The sequence below is a fragment of the Silurus aristotelis genome (genome assembly GCF_946808225.1).
Source record: "Silurus aristotelis genome assembly, chromosome: 8".
Lineage (NCBI taxonomy): Eukaryota > Metazoa > Chordata > Actinopteri > Siluriformes > Siluridae > Silurus > Silurus aristotelis.
The window spans coordinates 1,737,925-1,760,533 of record NC_139581.1 but is presented as its reverse complement, the minus strand read 5'-3'; the positions used below and the strand labels follow the sequence as shown (position 1 = coordinate 1,760,533).

At 42.7% G+C, this 22,609-nt stretch overlaps 2 protein-coding genes and 1 long non-coding RNA gene across 4 annotated transcripts in view; 2 read left to right on the top strand and 1 right to left on the bottom strand.

Annotated features, from left to right (window-relative positions):
* The window catches only part of LOC310729743, a 42,989-nt gene extending 28,407 nt beyond the window's left edge, over nt 1–14,582 (bottom strand). Inside the window, exon 1 of the long non-coding RNA XR_014534644.1 lies at nt 14,068–14,582. This is a non-coding gene — a long non-coding RNA (uncharacterized lncRNA). The remainder of the gene's footprint in view (nt 1–14,067) is intronic.
* LOC310729589 (tripartite motif-containing protein 16-like) lies at nt 6–21,290 on the top strand. Of its 2 annotated transcripts, none has more exons than XM_083547979.1 (7): nt 6–29; nt 2,351–2,948; nt 5,369–5,464; nt 5,631–5,864; nt 13,251–13,410; nt 19,600–19,659; nt 19,909–21,290. In XM_083547979.1, exons 2-7 carry the CDS (start codon nt 2,358–2,360, stop codon nt 20,454–20,456), a joined length of 1,689 nt encoding a protein of 562 aa, XP_083404105.1. In that variant the 5' UTR covers nt 6–29; nt 2,351–2,357; the 3' UTR covers nt 20,457–21,290. The 2 variants fall into 2 exon arrangements, with proteins under 2 accessions (XP_083404105.1, XP_083404104.1); XM_083547978.1 differs by lacking the exon at nt 6–29 and adding an exon at nt 1,926–2,051.
* LOC310729701 (uncharacterized protein) lies at nt 18,022–19,591 on the top strand. The gene is made up of 2 exons (XM_083548177.1): nt 18,022–18,694; nt 18,785–19,591. The coding sequence occupies exons 1-2, from the start codon at nt 18,323–18,325 to the stop codon at nt 19,022–19,024; spliced, it is 612 nt and encodes a 203-aa protein (XP_083404303.1). The 5' UTR covers nt 18,022–18,322; the 3' UTR covers nt 19,025–19,591.
* Nucleotides 21,291–22,609: the final 1,319 nt, after the last annotated feature.

Here is a 22,609-nt window from a genome sequence, read left to right as displayed (position 1 = left end):
AAGTCAAAACTGTCGTAGGTCATTAACAGGTAATTACACCTGTTCTGACTTCAAACCCCGAACTTTGTTTTGCTTATTGTAAATACTCACTGTATTATATGGTTGTAAATATATGTACGTGTGTGTTTTCTTGTTCACCTTGTTCTCACTTCATGACACATGTGCACACACACACACACACACACACACACACACACACACACACACACACACACACACGTTTATTAATGATAAACAAATACAAAACTCTTTTTGCACAATTCTTTTTGATCCAAATGTTTACATGTACAGTATTTATTTCTTTTTTTTTATATGGACAATCCACATGCACAACCTTCTGATCCGTACTGATGGGTTTCACTGTGTACTGCACTGTATATGACAAAACATACTTGACCTGACTTGACAATATCATCCACAAACATCACAGTCCACAGAGACTCCTGTCTGACCTCGTCCGTCAACCTGTCCATCACCACTGCAAACAGGAAAGGTCTCAGAGCTGATCCTTGATGCAGTCCATCCTCCACCTTGAACCAGTCTGTCGTTTCTACTGCACACTTCAGAACTAAAGAAGTGAAGTGAACTGAACTCTCTCTCTCACACACACACACACACACACACACACACACACACACAGACACACACACACTTACACACAACTGTGTGACTGATCTGCACAAACCGGACTCAACACCCATCATACACGTCGCTCACCCAGGTTTCAATACCAATCACACTTTTCATTATCGCAAAATGTTTACATGCCGTCTGTTGCTGATTCCGGGACTTGTTATTTTGCACAATATTCTGTCCAAATCCTTTGGTTACTGTTAACTCTATTTTTGATTGCTGCTACTGCTGAATTGCACAAATTCTGTTTACATCTTTCTGTTTACACTGCACCTTATTCTGTTACGACAGGTTTTACTGGCGGAGCTATTTCCATTTTTATTTTTATATTTTGTGTATTGTGTATTGTCCTGCACTGTCCTGTGTTGTCTTGCACTGTCTTGTGTTGTCTTTTGCACTGTTTGCACCAGCTGCACACATGCACTTTATGTGGTAAGGATCTTAGTTCTCGGCCCTGTGTTCTTCTGTTCTGTACTGTTTGTTTTATGTTGTTCTATGTAGCACCTGGGTTCAGGAGGAACGTTGTTTCATTTCACTGTGTACTGCATCAGCTATATATGGTTGAAATGACAATAAAAGCTTCTTGACTTGACTCTTGACTTGACTTCACTGCTGTCACACTGTCCTCATACATGTCCTGCACCACCCTCACATACTTCTCACACCAGACTTCCTCATACAATACCACAACTCCTCTCTCCACCCTGTCGTATGCTTTCTCTAAATCCACAAACACACAATGCAACTCCTACTGATCTTCTCTATACTTCTCCATCAACATTCCCAAAGCAAATAAGGCATTCTTAGTGCTCTTTCTTTGCATGAAACCATACTGCTGTTCACAGAGGGTCACCTCTTCTCTCAGCCTGGCTTCCACTACTCTTTCCCATAACTTCATGGTGTGACTGATCAACTTTATTCCCCTGTAGTTACTGCAGGTCTGCACATCTCCTTTATTCTTAAACATCTTCATGCTTCTACTGGTATGTCATCTGGGCCAACCGACTTTCCTCTATTCATGCTCTTAATAGCTGCTTTCACTTCCTCCTTATTAATCCTTTTTCCCAGCAGCAGTGACTCTGAGATGAACTGATTGAAGGTATGAGATGAGCTTGAGGAAAATAAGATCTCAGACTGGAGACAATTTTCACTTTTCAACATGACAAAGAGCCATAACACACCCAGTACAGTGCTGTTGAAAGTGTGTGAATGTTCATGAGAGGTCTAGTCAGAGCCTTCATTTCAATCCAAATGTATTCTCTCTGAAAACAGCTGTACAGTGACATTCCCTAATTCACATGACAGATGTTGAAGACACTGCAGAGAGCAAACAGAGAAGATCCTCGAATCCAGATGTGGTGAACTTGTAGCATTACACCTACAAAGACGTGATGTGCTGAGTGAAGCGTCTGAATGCTGTCAGTTTTATATTTCTGTTATTATTAAACCCACAGTCAAATTCACAACAAAGAACAAATCAGACTGCATTGGATTGGACTGTTTAGATCAGAAAGTATCTCCTGGTGTAAGACTACACTGTTCCTTACAAGCCTGAACTCTCTGTGTTTAAAGCCACGCCCACTCTGTGTCACACTATAACACACACAACCAGGAAATTCATTTCAGAGAAAACAAAACTCAGAACTCCTTTATTCTGAGTCAGTCCCCCCACCCCCCCCTCTCTCCCACTTTTTCTCCTTCTCTCTCACACACACAGCAGGAAAATGGCAGAAGCCAGAATTTCAGTAAATCAGGATCAGTTCATCTGTGCAGTGTGTCTGGATCTCCTGAAGGATCCTGTAGCTATTCCTTGTGGACACAGTTTCTGTAAGGTGTGTATTAATAGCTGCTGGAATCAGGAGGATCTTCAGAGGGTCTACAGCTGCCCCCAGTGTAGAGAAACTTTCACTCCGAGGCCTGTTCTATGCAGGAACAACATGCTGGCTGAAGTTTTGGAGAAACTGAAGAAGACTGAACTCCAAGCTGCTTCTCCTGCTCACTGTTACACTGGACCTGGAGATGTGGACTGTGATTCCTGCACTGGGAGAAAACGCAAATCCGTGAAGTCCTGTCTGGTGTGTCTGGCCTCGTATTGTGAAGATCATCTTAAACCTCACTATCAGTCTCAGGCTTTTAAGAGGCACAAGTTAGTTGAAGCCTGTGTAGATCTCCAAGAGAAGATCTGCTCTCAGCACGACAAACTGATGGAGATCTACTGCCGTACTGACCAAAGCTTCAGCTGTTACTTGTGTATGACGGATGAACATAAAGGCCATGATACAGTTTCAACTACTGCAGAAAGAAGTAAAAAACAGGTGAGAACTGAACATTAATTTATGAATTTACAGAAATCTTCTGTTTCTACTGTAAATTCTGTTCAGTGAATTTACTCGGTTCTGAGGTGAATTTGTATTTACTGTTAGAGGATCGTGTGTAAATACGTGTTAAACACGGGCGAGCAGTCAGTGCACTTTAAACAGCCTTCATACAGCTTTTTACAGCTAAAGTGCACAAATCAACAGATGATATTTGAGATATATATGAGAGATCAGATCTATTTATAAATGCACACAGACACACACACTATATAGAAAGATCATATCTGAGAACCTGCATCTCAATTAAATAGTCTTTTCTTCTTCTTCTTTCGGCTGCTCCCATTAGGGGTCGCCACAGCGGATCATCCGTCTCCATACCCCCCTGTCCTCTACATCTGCTGCTTTCACACTACTCACATGTCTTCCCTCACCACATCCATGAACCTCCTCCTTGTCCTTCCTCTTTTCCTTCTACCTGGTGGCTCCATCCTCAGCATTCTTCTATCAATATAACTCATGTCCCTCCTCTGCACATGTCCAAACCATCTCAATCTCGCCTCCCTCACCTTGTCACCAAAACATCCTACATGGGCTGTCCCTCAAATAAACTCATTTCTAATCCTGTCCATCGTCGTCACTCCCAACGAAAACCTCAACATCTTCAGCTCTGCTACCTCCAGCTCCACCTCCTGTCTTTTACTCAATGCCACTGTCTCTAATCCATACAACATCGCAGGTCTCACCACAGACCTATAAACTTTCCCTTTCATTCTTGCAGATACTCTTCTATCTCAAATCACTCCTGTCACTCTTCTCCACCCACTCCACCCTGCCTGCACTCTTTTCTTCACTTCCCTAACACACTCTCCATTACTTTGCACTGTTAACCCCAGGTACCTGAACTCCTCCACCTTCTCCACCTCTTCCCCCTGCAACCGCAACCCTCCACTGCCCTCTCTCTCATGCACACACATGTACTCTGTCTTACTCCTACTGACTTTCATTTCCCTTGTCTCCAGCGTGTACCTCCACCTCTCCAGGCTCTTCTCCACCTGCTCACTACTCTCACCACAAATCACAATATCATCCACAAACATCATAGTCCAGGGAGACTCCTGTCTGGCCTCGTCTGTCAATCTGTCCATCACCACTGCAAATAGAAAATGGTGTAGGGTCAATCCTTGTTGCAGTCGACCTTCACCTTGAACCAGTCTGTCATTCCTACTGCACACTTCACTGCTGTCACACTGTCCTCATACATGTCCTGCACCACCCTCACATACTTCTCTGACACACCAGACTTCCTCATACAATACCACAACTCCTCTCTCCACCCTGTCGTACGCTTTCTCTAAATCCACAAACACACAATGCAACTCCTTCTGTCCTTCTCTATACTTCTCCATCAACATTCTCAAAGCAAATAAGGCATCTGTGGTGCTCTTCCTCGGCTTGAAACCATACTGTTGCTCACAGATGGTCACCTCTTCTCTCAGCCTGGCTTCCACTACTCTTTCCCATAACTTCATGTTGTGACTGATCAACTTAATTCCCCTGTAGTTACTGCAGGTCTGCACATCTCCCTTATTCTTAAAGATTGGTACCAGCACACTCCTTCTCCATTCCTCAGGCATCTTCTCACCTTCCAAAATTCTGTTGAACAATCTGGTTAAAAACTCCACTGCCATCTCTCCTAAACATCTCCATGCTTCTACCGGTATGTCATCTAGTCCAACCGACTTTCCACTCTTCATTCTCTTAATCGCTGCTCTCACTTCCTCCTTACTAATCCTATCCACTTCCTTCTTCACCAACTCCACATCATCCAACCTTCTCTCTCTCTCATTTTCCTCATTCATCAGCTGCTCAAAATACTCCCTCCACCTTCTCAACACACTCTCCTCACTAGTCAGCACATTTCCATCTCCATCCTTTATTGCTGTAACTTGCAACACATCCTTCCCAGCTCGGTTCCTCTGCCTGGCCAATCGGTACAAATCCTTTTCTCCTTCCTTAGTGTCCAACCTCTCATACAGCTCCTCATATGCCTTTTCCTTGGCTTTCACCACATCCCTCTTAACCTGCTGCTGCATCTCCTTGTACTCCTGCCTACATTTCTCATCACTCTGTCAATCCCACTTCTGTTTTGCATCTCAATCAAATAGTAAGTGATGCTATTAGACTTTCTACCTTAATGTTTCTGTAACAGGAAAAACAGTGACATTTCAACCAGGTGCCGTTTTCACACAAAACCAAAGAGATCATGTGACACCTGCTGAAGAATGTAGTTTAATAGAACTTTTATACTTTGCTTCTCCTTTTAGAATAATTAGTTCTAGAGACAATATTAAGAACTTTTACTATAATTCTGTAGAACACAATAAAATCTATCTGAAATGTATTTTATTTGGTCTCAGAATGAGTTAAAGGAGGAGCAGATTAAATCCCAGCAGAAGATCCAGGAGAAGCAGAAGAAGGTGCAGGAGCTGAAACAGACTGTTGATACTATAAAGGTGAGATATGAACACACACACACACACATACACACACACACACACACACACACACACACACACACACACACACACACACACACAAACACAAACACTAGAGGGAGACTATAAAGATAAACTCTAACTGTGTGTGTGTGTGTGTGTGTGTGTATGTATGTTCTAACAGAATCGTTCACAGGCAGCAGTAGATGTTAATGAGAAGATCTTTAATGAGATGATCAGCTCCCTGGTGAAAAGGCGCTCGGAGATGACGGAACTGGTCAGAGTTCAGGAAAAAGCTGAACTGAGTCGAGCTGAACGACACCTGAAACATCTGGAGCAGGAGATCACTGATCTTCAGAGGAGAGTCAGTGATCTGGAGCAGCTTTCACACACACCTGATCACATCTACTTCCTCCAGGTAACACTCACTGTCTGATATACAGAGGGCGCTGTTCCATTCCAGTTCAATTCCATTCAATTCAATTCATTTTTATTTATATAGCACTTTTAACCATGAACATTGTCTCAAAGCAGCTTTACACAGATAATGTGGTATAAGGTGAATATGTTCTTAATAAGTAAGTTTATCCCTGATGAACAAGTCAGTGGTGACTCCCCAAAATGGCATAAGGAAGAAACCTTGAGAGGAACCTCACTCAAGAGGGAACCCATCCTCATCTGGGTTGCACCGAATGTCCATTAATAGCAGATATACAATGTTGCGGGGTACAGTGATGATGATCAGAACCCTAGTCCTGAGTCAATGTAGCAGACCGTTGACATTAACTACAGTCCAATCCATCCTCAAAGCTCCTGTTCTTACTCTGGAATTTCATGGAACCACCCAAGGTATTAATGAGAAACCATCCCAAGCTGCACAGAGTGGCCTCCAGTCGAAGAGAACACTTTCCAGAGGCAGACCTGGACGAAGTGGGAAGATCCACGTAGGGGAGAGGGCCAGGAACAGTGGTCACTGGAGCCTCAGGAGCAGGTTTAACTCGACCGAGAGAGAGAGATAGAGAAAAAAGGGGTGACAGGAAGAGAAGGATATGGATTATTAAGTGTCTTTATTGTTGTATGAAAGTTAATATCACTGTGCAATTTGGACTCCAGCAAGACTCGCTATGGCAGCATAACTAAAAGGAAGAAACAGAAGGTAAACACCAACATGAGGGATCTCTGGGATAAGAGACCACCCACCACATCACCGTCAAAAAATTTGAGTGAACGGGTGAATGTGAGGGGACGACAGCATGCAAATATCCCAGTTCGCCAAACACTCCAGATCCCTCCAGATCTGCGCCTTTACCTAAAAAAATCTACTGATCAAAGGCTTTACTAAATAAATAAGTTTTCAACCACGACTTCAACACTGAGACTGTGTCTGAGTCCCAAACACTGATTGGAAGGCTGTTTCATAACTGTGGGGCTTTATAAGAGAAAGATCTGCCCCCTGATGTAGTTCTCATTATTTGAGGAACCAACAGATAGCCTGCACCTTTTGATCTAAGTAGGCGTGAAGGATCATACTGGTACAGAAGTTCACTCAGATACTGCGGTGCGAGACCGTTAAGTGCTTTATAGGTCAGTAGTAGTATTTTATAATCAATGCGATATTTGATTGGGAGCCATATTTCCTAGATCTAGTGAGGATTCTTGCTGCTGCATTCTGAACTAACTGAAGCTTAAGCAAGATGGCGGCGCGGCAGTAGCTCGCATCGGCCGCTCCGGACCCAAAATGGTGCTACTTTCACTTTGTAGCCCGCTTCATGCAACAAATGGACATCAGAGCAACCCAAACAACACAATAAATGATGCACTGTGGCAGAAGCTACGCGACCTCGGCGTGCTTCGAGAACCAGGCCTCCAGACCTCGGCGGCACCTGCAGCGGATGGAGGAAGGAGGGGGAATCGAAAGCGCTGTGCGAGGAAGCGGAAATGTCTGCTCCCTGGACAATAAATTGGACTACGTCAGACTCCAACAAGCTACTCAGCATGAGTGCAGACACTGCTGCGTTTTTGTGTTCACTAAGAACACGCCGCCATTCAGCTGGACGGGCTAGCCACGTTTCGTGCTGACAGAAATGCAGCTCTGTGCGGTTAGACTCGTGGCGGCGGTCTGTGTTTACATCAATATGGCCTGCTCATCAGAGATAAATGCACACCATTCACCTTGACTGTTGATTTCTGTAAAGCTGCTTTGAGACAATGTCTGTTGTGAAAAGCGCAATAGAAATAAACTTGACTTGACTTGACTTGACGGAATGGTGTAAGAACTCTGTACTTGTTTCTACCTACTGCTCATCGCTGTTGGAGTTTATTGTTGTGAGACGTAGACCTTTTTATTTACCACGGGAATTCAATCAATCAATCAATCAATCAATCAAATTTTATTTATAGAGCGCCTTAAAACAACCAAAAAGAGCACAAGGCGCTTTTCAGTAAAAACAACAATAGACAATTAAATATAAGAACACAAAGTACATAAAATAGCAGTTGAATCAGGGGCTACGTGTTAAAAAACGTAGTGTGGTGAACAAAAATTCACCACCGCTATTGTGCTCGGAGTGTATATACCACCTAGCGCTAATGCTAAGAAAGCGCTCAGTGTACTCTACGGGACCATTAGTGAACTTCAAAACACACACCCTGACGGATTGTTTATTGTCGCCAGAGATTTTAATCATGCAAATCTCAGGACTGTGCTCTCTAAATTTCATCAGAATGTGGACTTTGAACCAGAGAAGATAACACACTGGATGTTGTTTGCACAAACATCCGGGGCGCATACCGGGCAAAGCCCCGCCCACACCTCGGGTACTCAGACCACATCTCTGTTATGCTGATCCCAGCATACAGACCACTCAGCAGGCGTTCAAGACCAGCTCGAAAACAAGCGAGAACGGTCACAAGCAGGTGACGTCAACAGTGACCAGCTACAACGGCAAGTGCATTGATGACGAAACCATCTCCAAGACTATCACTACACGCTCCAACCAGAAGGTGTGGATGACTGCCAAGGTGCATGCGCTGTTAAAAACAAGAGACTCCGCCTTCAGAGAAGTCTACTGTCTCTGTCTCAATGACTATCGTCCCGTTGCACTCACACCCATTGTGATGAAGTGCTTCGAGAGTCGCACATCAAGACCCACCCGCACTGGACCCCATGCAGTTCGCATATCATCTAAACCGCTCCACGGACGATGCTACATACACAACCCTTCATCTGGCTCTCAACCACCTAGACAACAAGGACTTGTATGGAAGGATGCTGTTCATAGACTTCAGCTCAGCATTTAACACGATCATCCCTCAGCACCTGGTTTGAGAAGCTGAGCCTACTGTGCCTGAACACCTCCCTCTGTAACTGGATCCTGGACTTCCTGACTGGGAGACCTCAGTCAGTCCGGATCGGAAACAGCATCTCCAACACCACCACACTAAACACTGGAGCCCCTGAGGGCTGTGTGCTCAGTCCATTGCTGTTCACTCTGCTGACTCACGTCTGTGTAGCAACGCCCAGCTCGAATCATATCATCAAGGTCGCCGATGACACGGCGGTGGTGGGTCTCATCAGAAGGGAGGACGAGTCAGCATACAATAAGGAGGTGCAACGGTTAACAGCCTGGTGTGGAGCCAATAACCTGTCTCTGAACATCGACAAAACTAAAGAGATGGTTGTTGATTTCAGAAGAACACAGAGTGACCATTCTCCACTGATCATCGATGGATCCACAATATTCTGTCCACATTTTTTGCCACTGTTCACTTTATCTTGATTGCTGCTATTTGTTTATTTGCACAATATTCTGTTTAGATTTTATTGCTACTGTTCACTTTATTTTGTTACGACAGGTTTACTGGCGGAGCTATTTTGTGTTTTGTGTATTGTGTATTGTCTTGCACTGTCCTGTGTTGTGTTGCACTGTCCTGTGTTGTCTTTTTGCACCAGGTTGCACACATGCACTTTATGTGGCAAGGATCTTTCTACTAGTCCTTAACCCTGTGTTTTTCTGTTTCTGTGATTGTTGTTTTATGTAGCACCTGGGTTCTGGAGGAACGTTGTTTTATTTCACTGTGTACTGCATCAGCTATATATGGTTGAAATGACAATAAAAGCTTCTTGCCTTGACTTATTTCTGCACTTACTCCAACACCCAGACAGTAAAGCGTTACAGTAGTCTAGTCTAGATGTAACAAAAGCATGAACTAGTTTTTCTGCATCCTGTAACAACATCATATTTCTAATTTTAGCAGTATTTCTAAGGTGAAAGAAGGTGATCCTGGTAACATTATTCACGTGAGACTCAAAGGAAAGACTCGGGTCAATAATCACACCAAGGTCTTTGACAGCCGTACATGCTGAAACAGAAACTTCATCCAGAGATGCTACGTAATCTGAAAGTTTGTTTCTAGCTGCATGTGGTCCTAGTAAAATTACTTCAGTCTTATCTGAGTTGAGCAGAAGGAAGTTATCAAGCATCCCCTGTCTAATGTCCTTTACACACTCCTCAACATTGTTAAGCTGATCTCTCTCATCTGGTTTTGCTGAAATATACAGCTGTGTATCATTAGCATAGCAATAGAAGCGAATCCCATGTTTATGTATAATTTCACCGAGAGGCAGCATATATAAAGAGAAAAGCAGCACTGAGGTCGAGCAAAACAATTAAAGAGACAAAACTCTGATCAGAGGCCAATAACAGGTCATTGACCACCTTAACTAGCGCCGTCTCTGTGCTATGATGAGGCTGAAATCCTGACTGATACATAAATGTTATTCCTCAGTAGATGTGAGCAGAACTGCTGTGCTACAACCTTTTCTAAAATTTTGGATATAAAGGGGAGATTTGATATTGGACTGTAGTTGGACAACTGACAGGGTGAAGGCCGGGTTTTTTAATTAGAGGGTTGATAACTGCAGTTTTAAGGATTTAGGTACATAAACAGTGCTTAAAACAGGTTCAATTACCTCTGGAATGATCTGTTTGAGAAAACTTGTATGCGAGGGATCGAGAATTTTTTTTTTTTTAAGTGAAGTTTTGTAATTGATTGTCTGTTATAATTACACTGCTGTCTACAGGGTTACTTGTAAAATAATTTGGATTTATATTAACTGTCTGGATTTCTTGCCTGATGTTTTTAACTTTATTATTAAAAAGTTCATGAACTTATTACTACCTATTGATGGTGTTCATGTGAGTGCAGTGCTTTTATTTCCTGTCAATTTTGCTACCGTGCTGAATAAAAATCTAGGATTCTGCTTGTTATTTTCTATGAGGGAGGAGAAATATGCTGATCAGCAGCACTGAGATTTTCTATAATTTAAGAGGCTCTCCTTCCATGCTATTTGAAATACTGTTCATTTTGTTTGACGCCATCTACGTTCTAATTTCTGAGTGTTCTGTTTTAAGGTGCGTGTATGATCATTATACCACTGTGCTGATTTTTTTCTCTTTGATCATTTTGGTTTCAAGGGGAGCTACATCATCTAGAGCAGGGGTCGGCAACCCGCGGCTCCGGAGCCGCATGCGGCTCTCTCATCCCTCTTCTGCGGCTCCCTGTGCTTTGCAAAATAAATAGAGCATTTAATTAAAATGTATTGTATTAAAATGTTCGTTAGTTTTTAAAATGTAATTCTAAATTTGATGATTTTGGTGATCTTGTAAAATCTAAATAAACATGTTAAAGTTTTTTGTCGCTCTTCATATGCGTCACAACCGCTAATGTGCGACACCCACCGGCACGCGACTTCTTAAACTTTGGTTGACGGCACACAGAAGAGGACGGCATTTTTGGTTTGCTGCCGGTGGATAATTTATGTTCGACGTTCTTTTCATAAATACAAGAAGGACTCAAATATGCATTGAGTATTTTACTTGAAAGTAACCTTCAACCCAATGTCTTTTTTTAAGGAGTTAAAAAAAAATTTGTTGCATGCAGAAATGTAATTTCATTCTGTCTGCAGTTCATTGATTTCATAAATGCAACACATTATGGTTTGATTATACATAGCATAAAGGCAAAAAAAAAAACGTTACATGTAGTGTTATTTCAATTTTAAATGTCAAAAGGGTTTTGTGGCTCCCAGTGTTTTCTTTTCTGTGGGAAACAGGTCCAAATGGCTCTTTGTGTGGTGAAGGTTGCCGACCCCTGATCTAGAGTGTAACGTAACGTTGATTCTAGGTTTTCAGTGGCCCAGTGGAGCTTTGCGGGGTCAGACGGAGATATAGTTAATATCGTAATTTATGGAAGATTATTGATAAAACGCGCTGCAGTAGCTGACGTGAAAGTACGCTTAACACGGTAACGTGGTGAGGTACTAATGCAGTGACTGAGGCAGATATTAAAAGAGATGAGATAATGGTCTGAAATAGCTTCAGACTGTGGAATTATGACTAATTTTTTTATTTTTAATCCAAATGTTAACAACAAATCAAGAGTGTGTCCACCACTATGAGTGGGTCCTATAACATTCTGATTAATTCCAACTGAATCTAGAATGGACACAACTGCTGCTCTTAAGGAGTCTTCATGAATATTGAAGTCACCAACAATTAATGCTTTGTCTAAAGAAGTAGCAAAATTTTTTAATGAAATCTGCAAATTCTATGAAAAAATCAGAGTCGGGGCCCTGGGGGTCTATAAATAATCTTCTTCTTTTTTCGGCTGCTCCCATTAGGGGTTGCCACAGCGGATCATCCGTACCACCATACCACCCTGTCCTCTACATCTGCCTATCAGCTATCTCTCTCATTTAAAGTACCAACCCGAACCTCCACTCTCCTACACTGCTCCTTTTCCTGCCATCTCTGTAGACGTCTTCCTCCTCTCCTTCTCCTCCTTCGGCCAACAGTAGCCCAATTTCCACTGGTACCCTGTCGGCTAACGATACCTGTGGCGGTCGTTGTTAGCCTCCACCGATCCGGTATGAAATTTTTATTTGTGATCCGCATATTTGATTTGGCACATGTTATACGCTGGATGCCCTTCCTAACGCAACCCTCCCCATTTACCCGGGCTTGGGACCGGCACTAAGAGTGCACTGGCTTGTACCTCGCTAATGGCTGTGTTGGGGGTCTATAAATAATAATTAGTGGAATTAACTTTCTGGACCTGCTTTTGGACAGTGAATATTTTATGCTGGTGTAAAGAACTTTAAATGTTTTACATTTGTGTTAAGTCTTTTGTGTGACACTCAGATTAATATTATAAATAGCTGTGACTCCGCCTCCTCTGTCATTTAGATGGGGTTGGTGTATGTAACTATAACCAGGAGGACTCACTTCATTTAATGTTACATATTTATTCAGTTTAATCCACATTTCTATCAAACACATTATTTTAAACTCCTGGTCGGTGAAAATTTTGTTTATAGTAAGCGTGTTTGATGTGAGAGATCTAATATTCAACAATCCTATCTTTAGATCAGAGGTTCTGCTGTGCATTCAGTCCTATTTAATTTAATGTTAATCAGGTTACTTAAACAGACTTTCTGATAAGTCCTACATTTTGGTTTTGCTCAGGGGGACAGACACAGTCTCAATTTGGTGGATCCTGAAATCATGTGCAGCTAGCAGACGGTCGGTTTAGCCTGTCTGTCTGCTCCCTGGACTTGGCTCTGGACAGTCACTTTTAACTAGTACTGTTCTCCAAACAAAGTCTCCTCCTAAAAGCTCATTACAGCAACAATAAATCTTCCTGCCTGAAATCACAAGTGTGTCTTTGGTCTGATTCAATCTGAGATTCATTCGTTTCTCTCCTCCACTTTTCTCCTTCTCTATAATGTGTTTCCTCTCTGTAGAGTTTCCCGTCTCTCTGTGTTTCTCCTGGATGTGACGACTCACCCAGCTTCACTGTCAATCAACATCTTTCATTTGATGGAGTGAGAAAATCTGTCTCAGATCTGAAAAAACGAGTCGAGGAAATCTGTCAGAAGGAATTCAACAAAATCCGTCCACAAGGTAAACAAATAGTTGTGTTGGAAATTATTTATTTGTTTTGTATCACAGTAAAGAGTGAGAGAAATTTCATGGTACAGGAATAAGTGGAGGTCAGGTATGCAGAAGAAGGTAGATAGTCACTTCTGAGTGTGTTCCACTGCCTTGTGAGACAGAATGAGCAGCAGATTGTAAATATGCAGTTGTCTGGATTCTCATGTCTCTGAGGAAGCAGGTATTAGTGTTTCCTCTCCCCAGATGATAACTGTCATATAAGTAGAGCTGTCTGTTGTGTGGGAAGTGGCAGGTGACCAAAAAATGGAATTGCATCAAGATAAACTCACCAGACAGTCAGAAGAACTAATCTAGAATATCGTAGTTGATGATTTAATTTAAATCTGGAAAGTTTCCTCCAAACTTTCATATTACTCCTTCTTCGTTTGGCTTCTCGTATTAGGGGTCTCCACAGCGGATCATCCGTCTCCATACCCCCCTGTCCTCTACATCTGCCTCTTTCAAACCAACTACCTGCATGTCTTCCCTCACCACATCCATAATCCTCCTCCTTGGTCTTCCTCTTTTCCTCCTTCCTGGTGGCTCCATCCTCAGCATTCTCCTCCTGAACTACCCCATGTCCCTCCCCTGCACATGTCCAAACCATCTCAATCTCACCTCCCTCACCTTGTCTCCAAAAACGTCCTACATGCGCTGTTCCTCTAATAAACTCATTTCTAATCCTGTCCATCATCGTCACTCCAGTAAACATCTCAACATCTTTAGCTCTGCTACCTCCGGCTCCACCTTCTGTCTTTTACTCTATGCCACTGTCTCTAAACCATACAACATCTCCGGTCTCACCACAGTCCTATAAACTTTCTTTTTCACTCTCAGATACTCTTCTATCAGAAATCACTCCTGCTATCACTCTTCTCCACCCACTCCACCCTGCCTGCACTCTTTTCTTCACTTCTCTAACACACTCTCCAGCTCTCCAGGCTCTTCCCCACCTGCTCCCTACTCTCACTACTTGTCAGGATCTCCTGGACACACTGTACGCACTTCCGGTTTCGTGGTGAGCACTTCCCGGGTCAGCGGCCATCTTGCAGTTTTTCCCGCACCTCCCGGTATATAAGGACAACCAAGACTTTAGCTCCTGGCCAGATTACCTTACCGGCTTCCTAGCCCCTGAGATTCATCCTGCCTGTTCTGGATCCTGTCCTTCTGGACCCCTGTTCTGCCCTGCCTCTGGTTTTGAAGTTCGGGATTTTTTTGGTTTATGTTTTTCTCTGCCCTGTATTGTTTTGTTTTGCTGGTTTCTGGATTTTTGGACTGTTTTGGATTTTGGTTTTGTCTTTTTCTGCATTGCCCTGTTTGCCTGTTTTGACCCTGGATTGTTTTTGGCTTGTGTTTTTGCCTTTGCCCTAACCTTTTATATATTAAAGTCTGTTTGCCTAACTCCTGTTTGCACCCTGCATGTGGGTCCTCCCATCCAGTTGTAGCGCCCCCAGCGTTATAGCGATTCTATATCTCAATGAGACTAACCTGGTTAAATAAAGGCTAAATAAAAAAAAAATAATAATCTTCTATGTCAGCAGGAGCCAGTCGACGAGTCCTCTGACGAAAGGGACGAGCATCTGAAAGTCTAAATTTATGCTCCACTCCTTTAGCTAATCCCACATCCCATTCATGCATAGAGAAGACATGAGACTTCTGGGCCAGTTTTTTTACGCAGTCTATTCTTCCATTGTTCTGAGATTGGAGAGTCGCCATAGTTCATCAAATTTACATCAAACTCAAATGAAACTGTCTCTCTAGGAGGAATAGTAGTGACTGCATCAGCATGATAAATACATCCTATTACTGCTCTGACAGGTATAGCGGTCTCTTTCAAACATTCATTCTTGACCAGTACTCTGAAACTATTGATGTCTAATGCTCTAAAATTATCGTTACCTGTGAGCCACTGTCCAGCAGAGCAGTGCAGGGCTTTCCATTTATTCTCAATGGCATTATGCTGTGGGCCAACCAGTCCATCAGGAACTCCTGTACTCTCTGGCTTTTTAATAGTATTGTTCTTCACTGTGCAATTCAAACCACTAGCGGTGGTGTCACCTGGCTGTTGGCTGTTTTTTGAGCTTTTTAATGACTGTTCTTTGTGCTTTTTAATGACTTTTGACTGATCTTCAGGGTTTTGACACTTCGCAGCAAAATGCCTGTTTTCGCCACATCGATATATCATCGCCACATTCGCCACATCGATGTTGATCTGAACCCCTGAATGATTTTCTTGGAGAACTGGCCACTGGTTTTGAGGAATTTATGGCTGAAACTGCAGCTTGTGATTCATCAACATTCTGTGTGAATTTCTGTTGTAGACGCTTCATTTGTTTTTTCAATGCTAATACTTCACGGTCAGAACTGTTTTCACTAGGTGTAGTCAGGGGAGATTTCTCTACATGGTCTGATCTAACTTGAGCTGGCTTTGACACCACAGCAGCAACTAATGACTTGAGCTCTTTAATCTCAGATTTAAAGTGTTGAAGTTCAGTCTGCTTTACCTCCATCTCCTGTCTGATGCAGGCACTTTGCACAACAGGACCAATCTTTCTCTTTGAGGCTTCATATTCTTCCTCTTCACGTATCTCCTTCAATAATTCGAGAAATGTGGGCGGATTTGTTTTCATTTCTCTTAATCGGAGATTGACCAACATCAAGTCAGAAGCTATAGCACCTCGCAATAACTGTTCTAATCTTGTTTTATCAGCACATGCAGGAGGAAGACCAACTTTCTGGACCACCTTATTTAGTGACTGTTCGAGCCGTCTAAGGAAATCAGAGCGCTTCTCACCAGCTTGCTGCTGCAATGAATGAAATGCAAAGTACAAGTCATCTCCTGACTCTGCTGTACCAAAAGCATGCTCAAGAGCCTCTATACAGTCTTCAGGACTCACATCTGGATAACTAGCTCTCACAGCTTTAACAAGTTCTAGTGCTGGGCCTCTAAGACTTTCCATCAGTCTCCGTTTTTTCTCTTTGAAGGAGCAGTCACATTCCTCCACCATGACACGTGCCTGCTCCAGCCAGTGGTCAAACTGTTCTTCCCCTGCTGGAGTGGGCAACATTCCAGAGAAGTCGGCGGTAACTGACATGTTCACTTGAGGGCTAAGAGGTCTTATCCAAAAGATCTGACACAGCTCACAATATCGCCTCTGTTTGGTTAGAGGCCGGCTCTTCTCCGGGAAAGAAAGTGCGAAGATCATCCAAGGTTTTACCTTCAGCCTGCAGTAGTCCTGCTAACTTCTGATTAAATCCTGGCACATCCTTTTGTGTGCACTCATCTGCTCTGATAATAGGCCATGGTTCACCACCAGTATCAGGAACAATTTCGAAAGGAACACTCTCTCCTCTTACAGTTTCTTTACATTCACACAAGACCATATAATTATTGTGCTGCAGGCTTAAAGTCCGGCCTCTGACACGAACACGGCCCCAGCTCTTCACCTTCTGTAACGTATCTTTAACATCACTTACACTCACGTCTTCTGGGATGATAACCATAAGTGCACGAGTTTCATCTAAAGCTTCACCACGGCACCACCCTTTAAGCTCTAATGCTAGCTCTGCTCGGCTTGCCATGTTGTAATTTATCACTACTTAACACGTTAATTATTTAGAAACCACTCAATAATCCCAGTAGCACCCCTAGCGTTACTGGCTATAATGGGGTGGCTAACCTGAGCTCTTTGTAATAAATATCTAAAAATATTAAACCTAATCAATTTGTCTTATCTTTACTTTGAGTATGGGTTCTATTTATAATTAAATGTATTAACTAACCGGTACCAAGAAAATGAAATACACTTCTATATTGTAAATATAGACACACAACACAATTTAAAAAACAATAACAGTTTACTAAACGTGATGTCAAATAAAATATTGTGTAAATAACTTTCAAAGTCAAGTTCAGTTTTAAATGAAAAATATTAGTAACATTCACTTATTATTCAAAAATGGCCACAAAACAAAAAATAAAAGCCGGCAAAAGTAAATGAAAACTTTATTCAGTCTACCAGTTGCAGGCCTGTACGTAGCTGGGGTTCGTAGAAACCAAACAAAATGGCTACTTCACCACGAGGGCAACAAATGGAAAATAGTACCTTGTATGAAGTTTGTTTGCACACCGTGCACGGGTCAGACAGAATAAAAAGGGTCGATGTAAAACACAGACAGAGCTTGGATGCTTCAAGGGATACTCCTTCGCCACACTTAGTCCCTACTAGTTGAGCTAGCTATCCGCCAGTCCATTAGCAAAGTCTCTGCACATGGCGCAGTAAACCACCACTTAAATCTCCGTTCGTCAGAGGCGATGTCCACGTCTTTCTGATGTGTTTCCAACTCTGCACGGAAAATATCACTACACAGGGTTCGGTTTGAACACCTAATTAGCGTCGTTACACTAATTGAAGAACAGGTCGTACTTGTTAGTTCAGCAGCTCCATTGTCTTACTCTCCCTCCTTTTCTCTCTCTCGCTAACCCCCCAAACCCCCCCCCCCCCCCCCGCACGCAACCACCATGCCTCATAACATGGCACAGAAATTAATAAAACATAAACAAAATACAAGTTCTTTTTAAATAATCTTTACCAGCATATTTATATTATTTAAACAAAAAAGCATTTAACAAATAATTAAATGTTTTTAATTACTGTTACCTTATACAGTTATTACATCACCTTATTACATCACCTCATTGCTGGCCAATGAATTATAATTTTCATAACATTCATTTGTAAAACTATTTATATGGAACTCAAACAATTTCTTTAGCATAAATGCATAAATCTAAAACAAACACCCATAACTTTATCTGGGTTACACAGTCACTCTGCACCTACCCCTGCACCCGAGTTCTCTGACAGAACAATCTGGCCAAATGATGGACCCAGCAGATGCACTGAAGCGTTGGGCTAGCTCCACTATAGACCAACAATTCAGGGACCCTACCAAGACGGTGGACATCCTAAAGCTCAGCCCTCAGCAGAGAGATGAGTATTTCCGGGTGCGTCACGAACAATCAGTGGCAAACCAATTAATATTAAATAACCTCCTGAAACGGCTGTCTCTCCGGCCCCTGAGCTCTGCAGGGAGGGCTGCCCAACCTCAGCCTTCCTGCCTAAATGGAAACGTCTCCCAGCTCTTCTGCCCTGCCGAGCATGCCCGCAAACCTGTCTGCCCTGCCGAGCATGCCCCCAAGCTGCTCCAGTGTCCCGCCAAGTTTGCCGCTTCACTACAGAGTCCCGCCAAGGTCGCCGCTCCGTTTCAGAGTCCCGCCGAGGGCGCCGCTCCGCTCCAGAGTCCCGCCGAGGGCGCCGCTCCGCTCCAGATTCCCGCCAAGAGCGCAATCCTGGCTGATGACATTGCTCCACCCCCAGGTTTTTCTGACAACGTGGTTCAGACCTCCGCAGAGGACGGCCCTCCGCCTCAGACCTCCGCAGAGGGCGTCACTCCGCCTCAGACCCCCGCAGAGGGCGTTGCTCCGCCTCAGACCTCCGCGGAGGGCGTTGCTCCACCTCATCACATTGGCCAGAATGTGCTTGGGACAGCCACCTGGAGGCTTGCTCCACGCTTTGTTTAGCCTTTCCTGACCGCCAAGGCGTTCTACCCGGTCTCTGTTCGCCTTAAGCCCCGCTGTGTCCGTCGCTGGCACTTTACTTGCCTCATGCCCTAGGATTTTTGTGTCTTTCCAGCATTTACACAAAATGTACATCCAGTACATTATTCTTGCCATCCTGCCTGCTCTAATTCCTGTTTCAGATCCTGATCATGCTGCCTGTTCTGGATCCTGTCCTTGACCCCTGGTTTGCCCTGCCTCTGGTTTTGAAGTTAGGACTGTTTTTGGTTTATGTTTTGCTCTGCCCTGTATTGTTCTGTTTTGCTGGTTTCTGGGTTTTTAGACTGTTTTGGATTTTGGTTTTGTCTTTTCCTGCATTGCCCTGTTTGCCTGTTTTGACCCTGGATTGTTTTTGGATTGTGTTTTTGCATTTGCCCTACCTTTTATATTAAAGTCTGTTTGCCTAACTCCTGTTTGCATCCTGCATGTGGGTCCTCCCTTCCAGTCACTCTGCACCTACCACTGCACCTGAGTTCTCTGACACTACTAATCACAATATTACAACTTCCAGTCTCCATTTTGTCTCTGTGTCTCCACAGCTGCAGCAGTTCAGACGATTTTACCCTCAGAACCAAAGAGCAGTAAAGATTTTCTGCAGTGTAGGTGTAACACACACACACACACACACACACACACACACACACACACACACACACACAGAGTGTGAACATGTCTGTATTGATGATCTAAATCTGATCCATTTCTCCCTGATGACTGATGATGTGTAATATTTAAAATAGTTCATGTAGAGCAGCATTAGGAGAACAGAAACACACACAGGTGTCTCACACACACTTATTATAAATCCTGTGATTAACATCAAACCTGTGCACATTTTATTGTTCTAGATTTCTGTTATCTGACTCTGGATCCCAACACAGCACATCCTCAACTCATTCTGTCTGAGAAGAACAGAGCGGTGAGACGCAGTAATACAAAACAGCGATACTCTGATCATCCAGAGAGATTTGACTCCTGGTCTCAGGTGTTGTGTAAAGAGAGTGTGTGTGGACGCTGTTACTGGGAGGTGGAGTGGAGCGGTAATGATGTGGACATATCATTTTCATATAAAGAGATCAGCAGGAAAGGAGACTGTTATGAGAGTGGGTTTGGATTGAACAGTCAGTCCTGGAGTCTGGTGTGTTCTTCTTCCTCTGTCTCTTTCTGGCACAATAACATTAAAACTGCACTCCGAGGTCCAGCGTCCTCCAGAATAGGAGTGTATGTGGATCACAGTGCAGGAACTCTGTCCCTCTACAGCATCTCTGATACGATGAGGCTCCTCCACAGAGTCCAAACCACATTCACTCAACCTCTATATGCTGGATTCTGGATGGGTTATAAGACAGTTATGAGGTTTTGTGATGAAATTGTATGTAAACGGCTAATAAAATGATAACTGAGGAGTCAGATTTCATTTTTCCCTGAACTTCAGTAATTCTGTGTGCAGAATCTGTAGAATGTAGGATGTTTCTAGAATGAAGGTAAAGGTATAGAGATGTTTCCAGGCCACGTTCCTCATGATTGTCATAAAGGTTTAAAATAACAGCGAGAGAAAGAGAGAGAGAGAGAGAGAGAGAGAGAGAGAGAGAGAGAGAAATAAACAAAATGGCATAAAAAAAGCCATTATAAACCTCCATTTTTATTTTATTTTATTTACTTTGCTTTTGATTAACTCGAGATGATCTGTGACAAGCAGAATAGACTGGGGTGTCCAAATACTTTTGGTCTAACTTTTATGATTATTTGTACGTGTTGAAACAGAATCTATGTTCAAGTCAAATTCATAAATTTTCAAGTTTAGCTTCAATTTCCTGATATTTTTGGGTCACTTTAAATATTTCTATCTGTATGTTTTTATTTTATTTTTATATGTTTGTTTATTTAATGGACAATACACTAGAAATGATTACACACTGATGTCATGTACATAGCGCATGTAGCATAAAGCTGGTTTGTGGCCTTCGTCCCTCGTTAGGCTTTTACATAAAGACAAAACAACCGAACAATCACAAAAAAACATGTATAAAAGTGCATTTAAAAAAATGCAAAAGCCACATATTGAGTTTAACTACCTTTAATTTGGACATTATAACGTTTATAGAAGCTGCTTGTGGAGGAGCGAATGCGTGATTTCACCTTTAAACAAATTCACTCATGTTGGATTGTTTCTTTCTGTAAAAAATAAATAAATAAAGCATTCAATTATGCAAGATGTAAATTGTGTAAATCATCATTTCTATTGTTTTTAATTATATTGCAGATGGCAAGAAGGGAGTATAATAAGCTTTATTCCCACAAAACTTATTAATAATCTTAGATGCATTGTTTTTGCAGCATCAGCTTTTTGTTTCTCCCACACTTATTATGTGGATGTTTTTTCCTCATTAACTGTAACTGACATGACATGATATAATCGTGCATTTTTAAAAATTAGGTTATTTGTTATTTTTACTGTTGGCTACCAGGTGGCGCCAGAACACCATAAAACAGCACTGTGCATAGAAAACTTAGTTTCTGGCGTTTCAATTAAGTTTTCTATGCAGTTTTCAATGGAGTAGAGTCCAGTTACAGTGATCCACATATTTGAGCAGATGTAGAGGACAGGGTGGTATGGAGACGGATGATCCGCTGTGGCAACCCCTAATGGGAGAAGCTGAAAGAAGAAGATGAAGAAGAAGAAGAAGAAGAAGAAGAAGAAAAAGATGTCCCTCTCGAGGTTTCACAAAATAAGAAGAGTGCACCATTTTGATGACAAGCAGAATAGACCAGTGCGCCAAAGAGACGACAAGCTTCTTCGACTTCCTCTTCTTTTTAAACCAGGCAGAGATGTGACTGTTGATGAACAGCTTGTGCCCTTCAAAGTGCGATGCCATTTCTGACAATATATGCCAAAAAAAACAACCAGATATGGACTTAAGATATGGATAACCACTGATGTTGCCACGAAGTGTTCTCCTTATCTGATAAAGACCGGGGATGCTGCAGAGGTGGACCAGGGCATGTGTGTTGCTTGTGACAGTTTCTTTACTCCTTATTCGCTTGCACAGGAGCTTCTGGAGAGAAAACAGTCTTAATTTGCACAATCTGAAGAAATAAACCTAGGCTGCCACCCAACCTGCTGCAGGTTAGAGGAAGACCTGTCTTCACCTCTGTCTTCACCTTTACCAGCAACTCAACAGCTGGTAATGACATTCCCAAACAAGGGAGGGTTGTGATCCTTCTAAGCACAAGGCACCATGAGGCAGCAGTGACAGAAATAATTAAATGCAAGCCTCAAGTCATCACTGACTACAACCACTGGAGGCGTCGACAATCTAGACAAGGTACCCTATATTGCCAAAAGTATTGGGTCACCTGGTCATAAGTACGATTTGTGATTTTTAAGCTTTACATTCCAAATTTAGTCCCAATTCACTCTTATAAGTCCATCCTGTCAGAACGTTCAGGTTAAAGGATCCAAGGCAGATGCAAAAAGAGCTGAATCGGGAAGCCGATTCAGGGAGCCGATTCAGGGAGCTGATTCGGGGAGCCGACAGCTGTAGAAGA

What these genes read in the sequence shown, in the direction of transcription:
- LOC310729589 (XM_083547978.1), top strand. An exon ending in ATCACATCTACTTCCTCCAG is followed by an intron (nt 5,865 to 13,250) that starts GTAACACTCACT and finishes TCCTCTCTGTAG; the next exon opens with AGTTTCCCGTCTCTCTGTGT. An exon ending in CAACAAAATCCGTCCACAAG is followed by an intron (nt 13,411 to 19,599) that starts GTAAACAAATAG and finishes GTGTCTCCACAG; the next exon opens with CTGCAGCAGTTCAGACGATT.
- LOC310729701 (XM_083548177.1), top strand. Translation starts at nt 18,323, where the DNA reads ATGATGGACCCAGCAGATGCACTGAAGCGTTGGGCTAGCTCCACTATA. An exon ending in CACTACAGAGTCCCGCCAAG is followed by an intron (nt 18,695 to 18,784) that starts GTCGCCGCTCCG and finishes ATTCCCGCCAAG; the next exon opens with AGCGCAATCCTGGCTGATGA.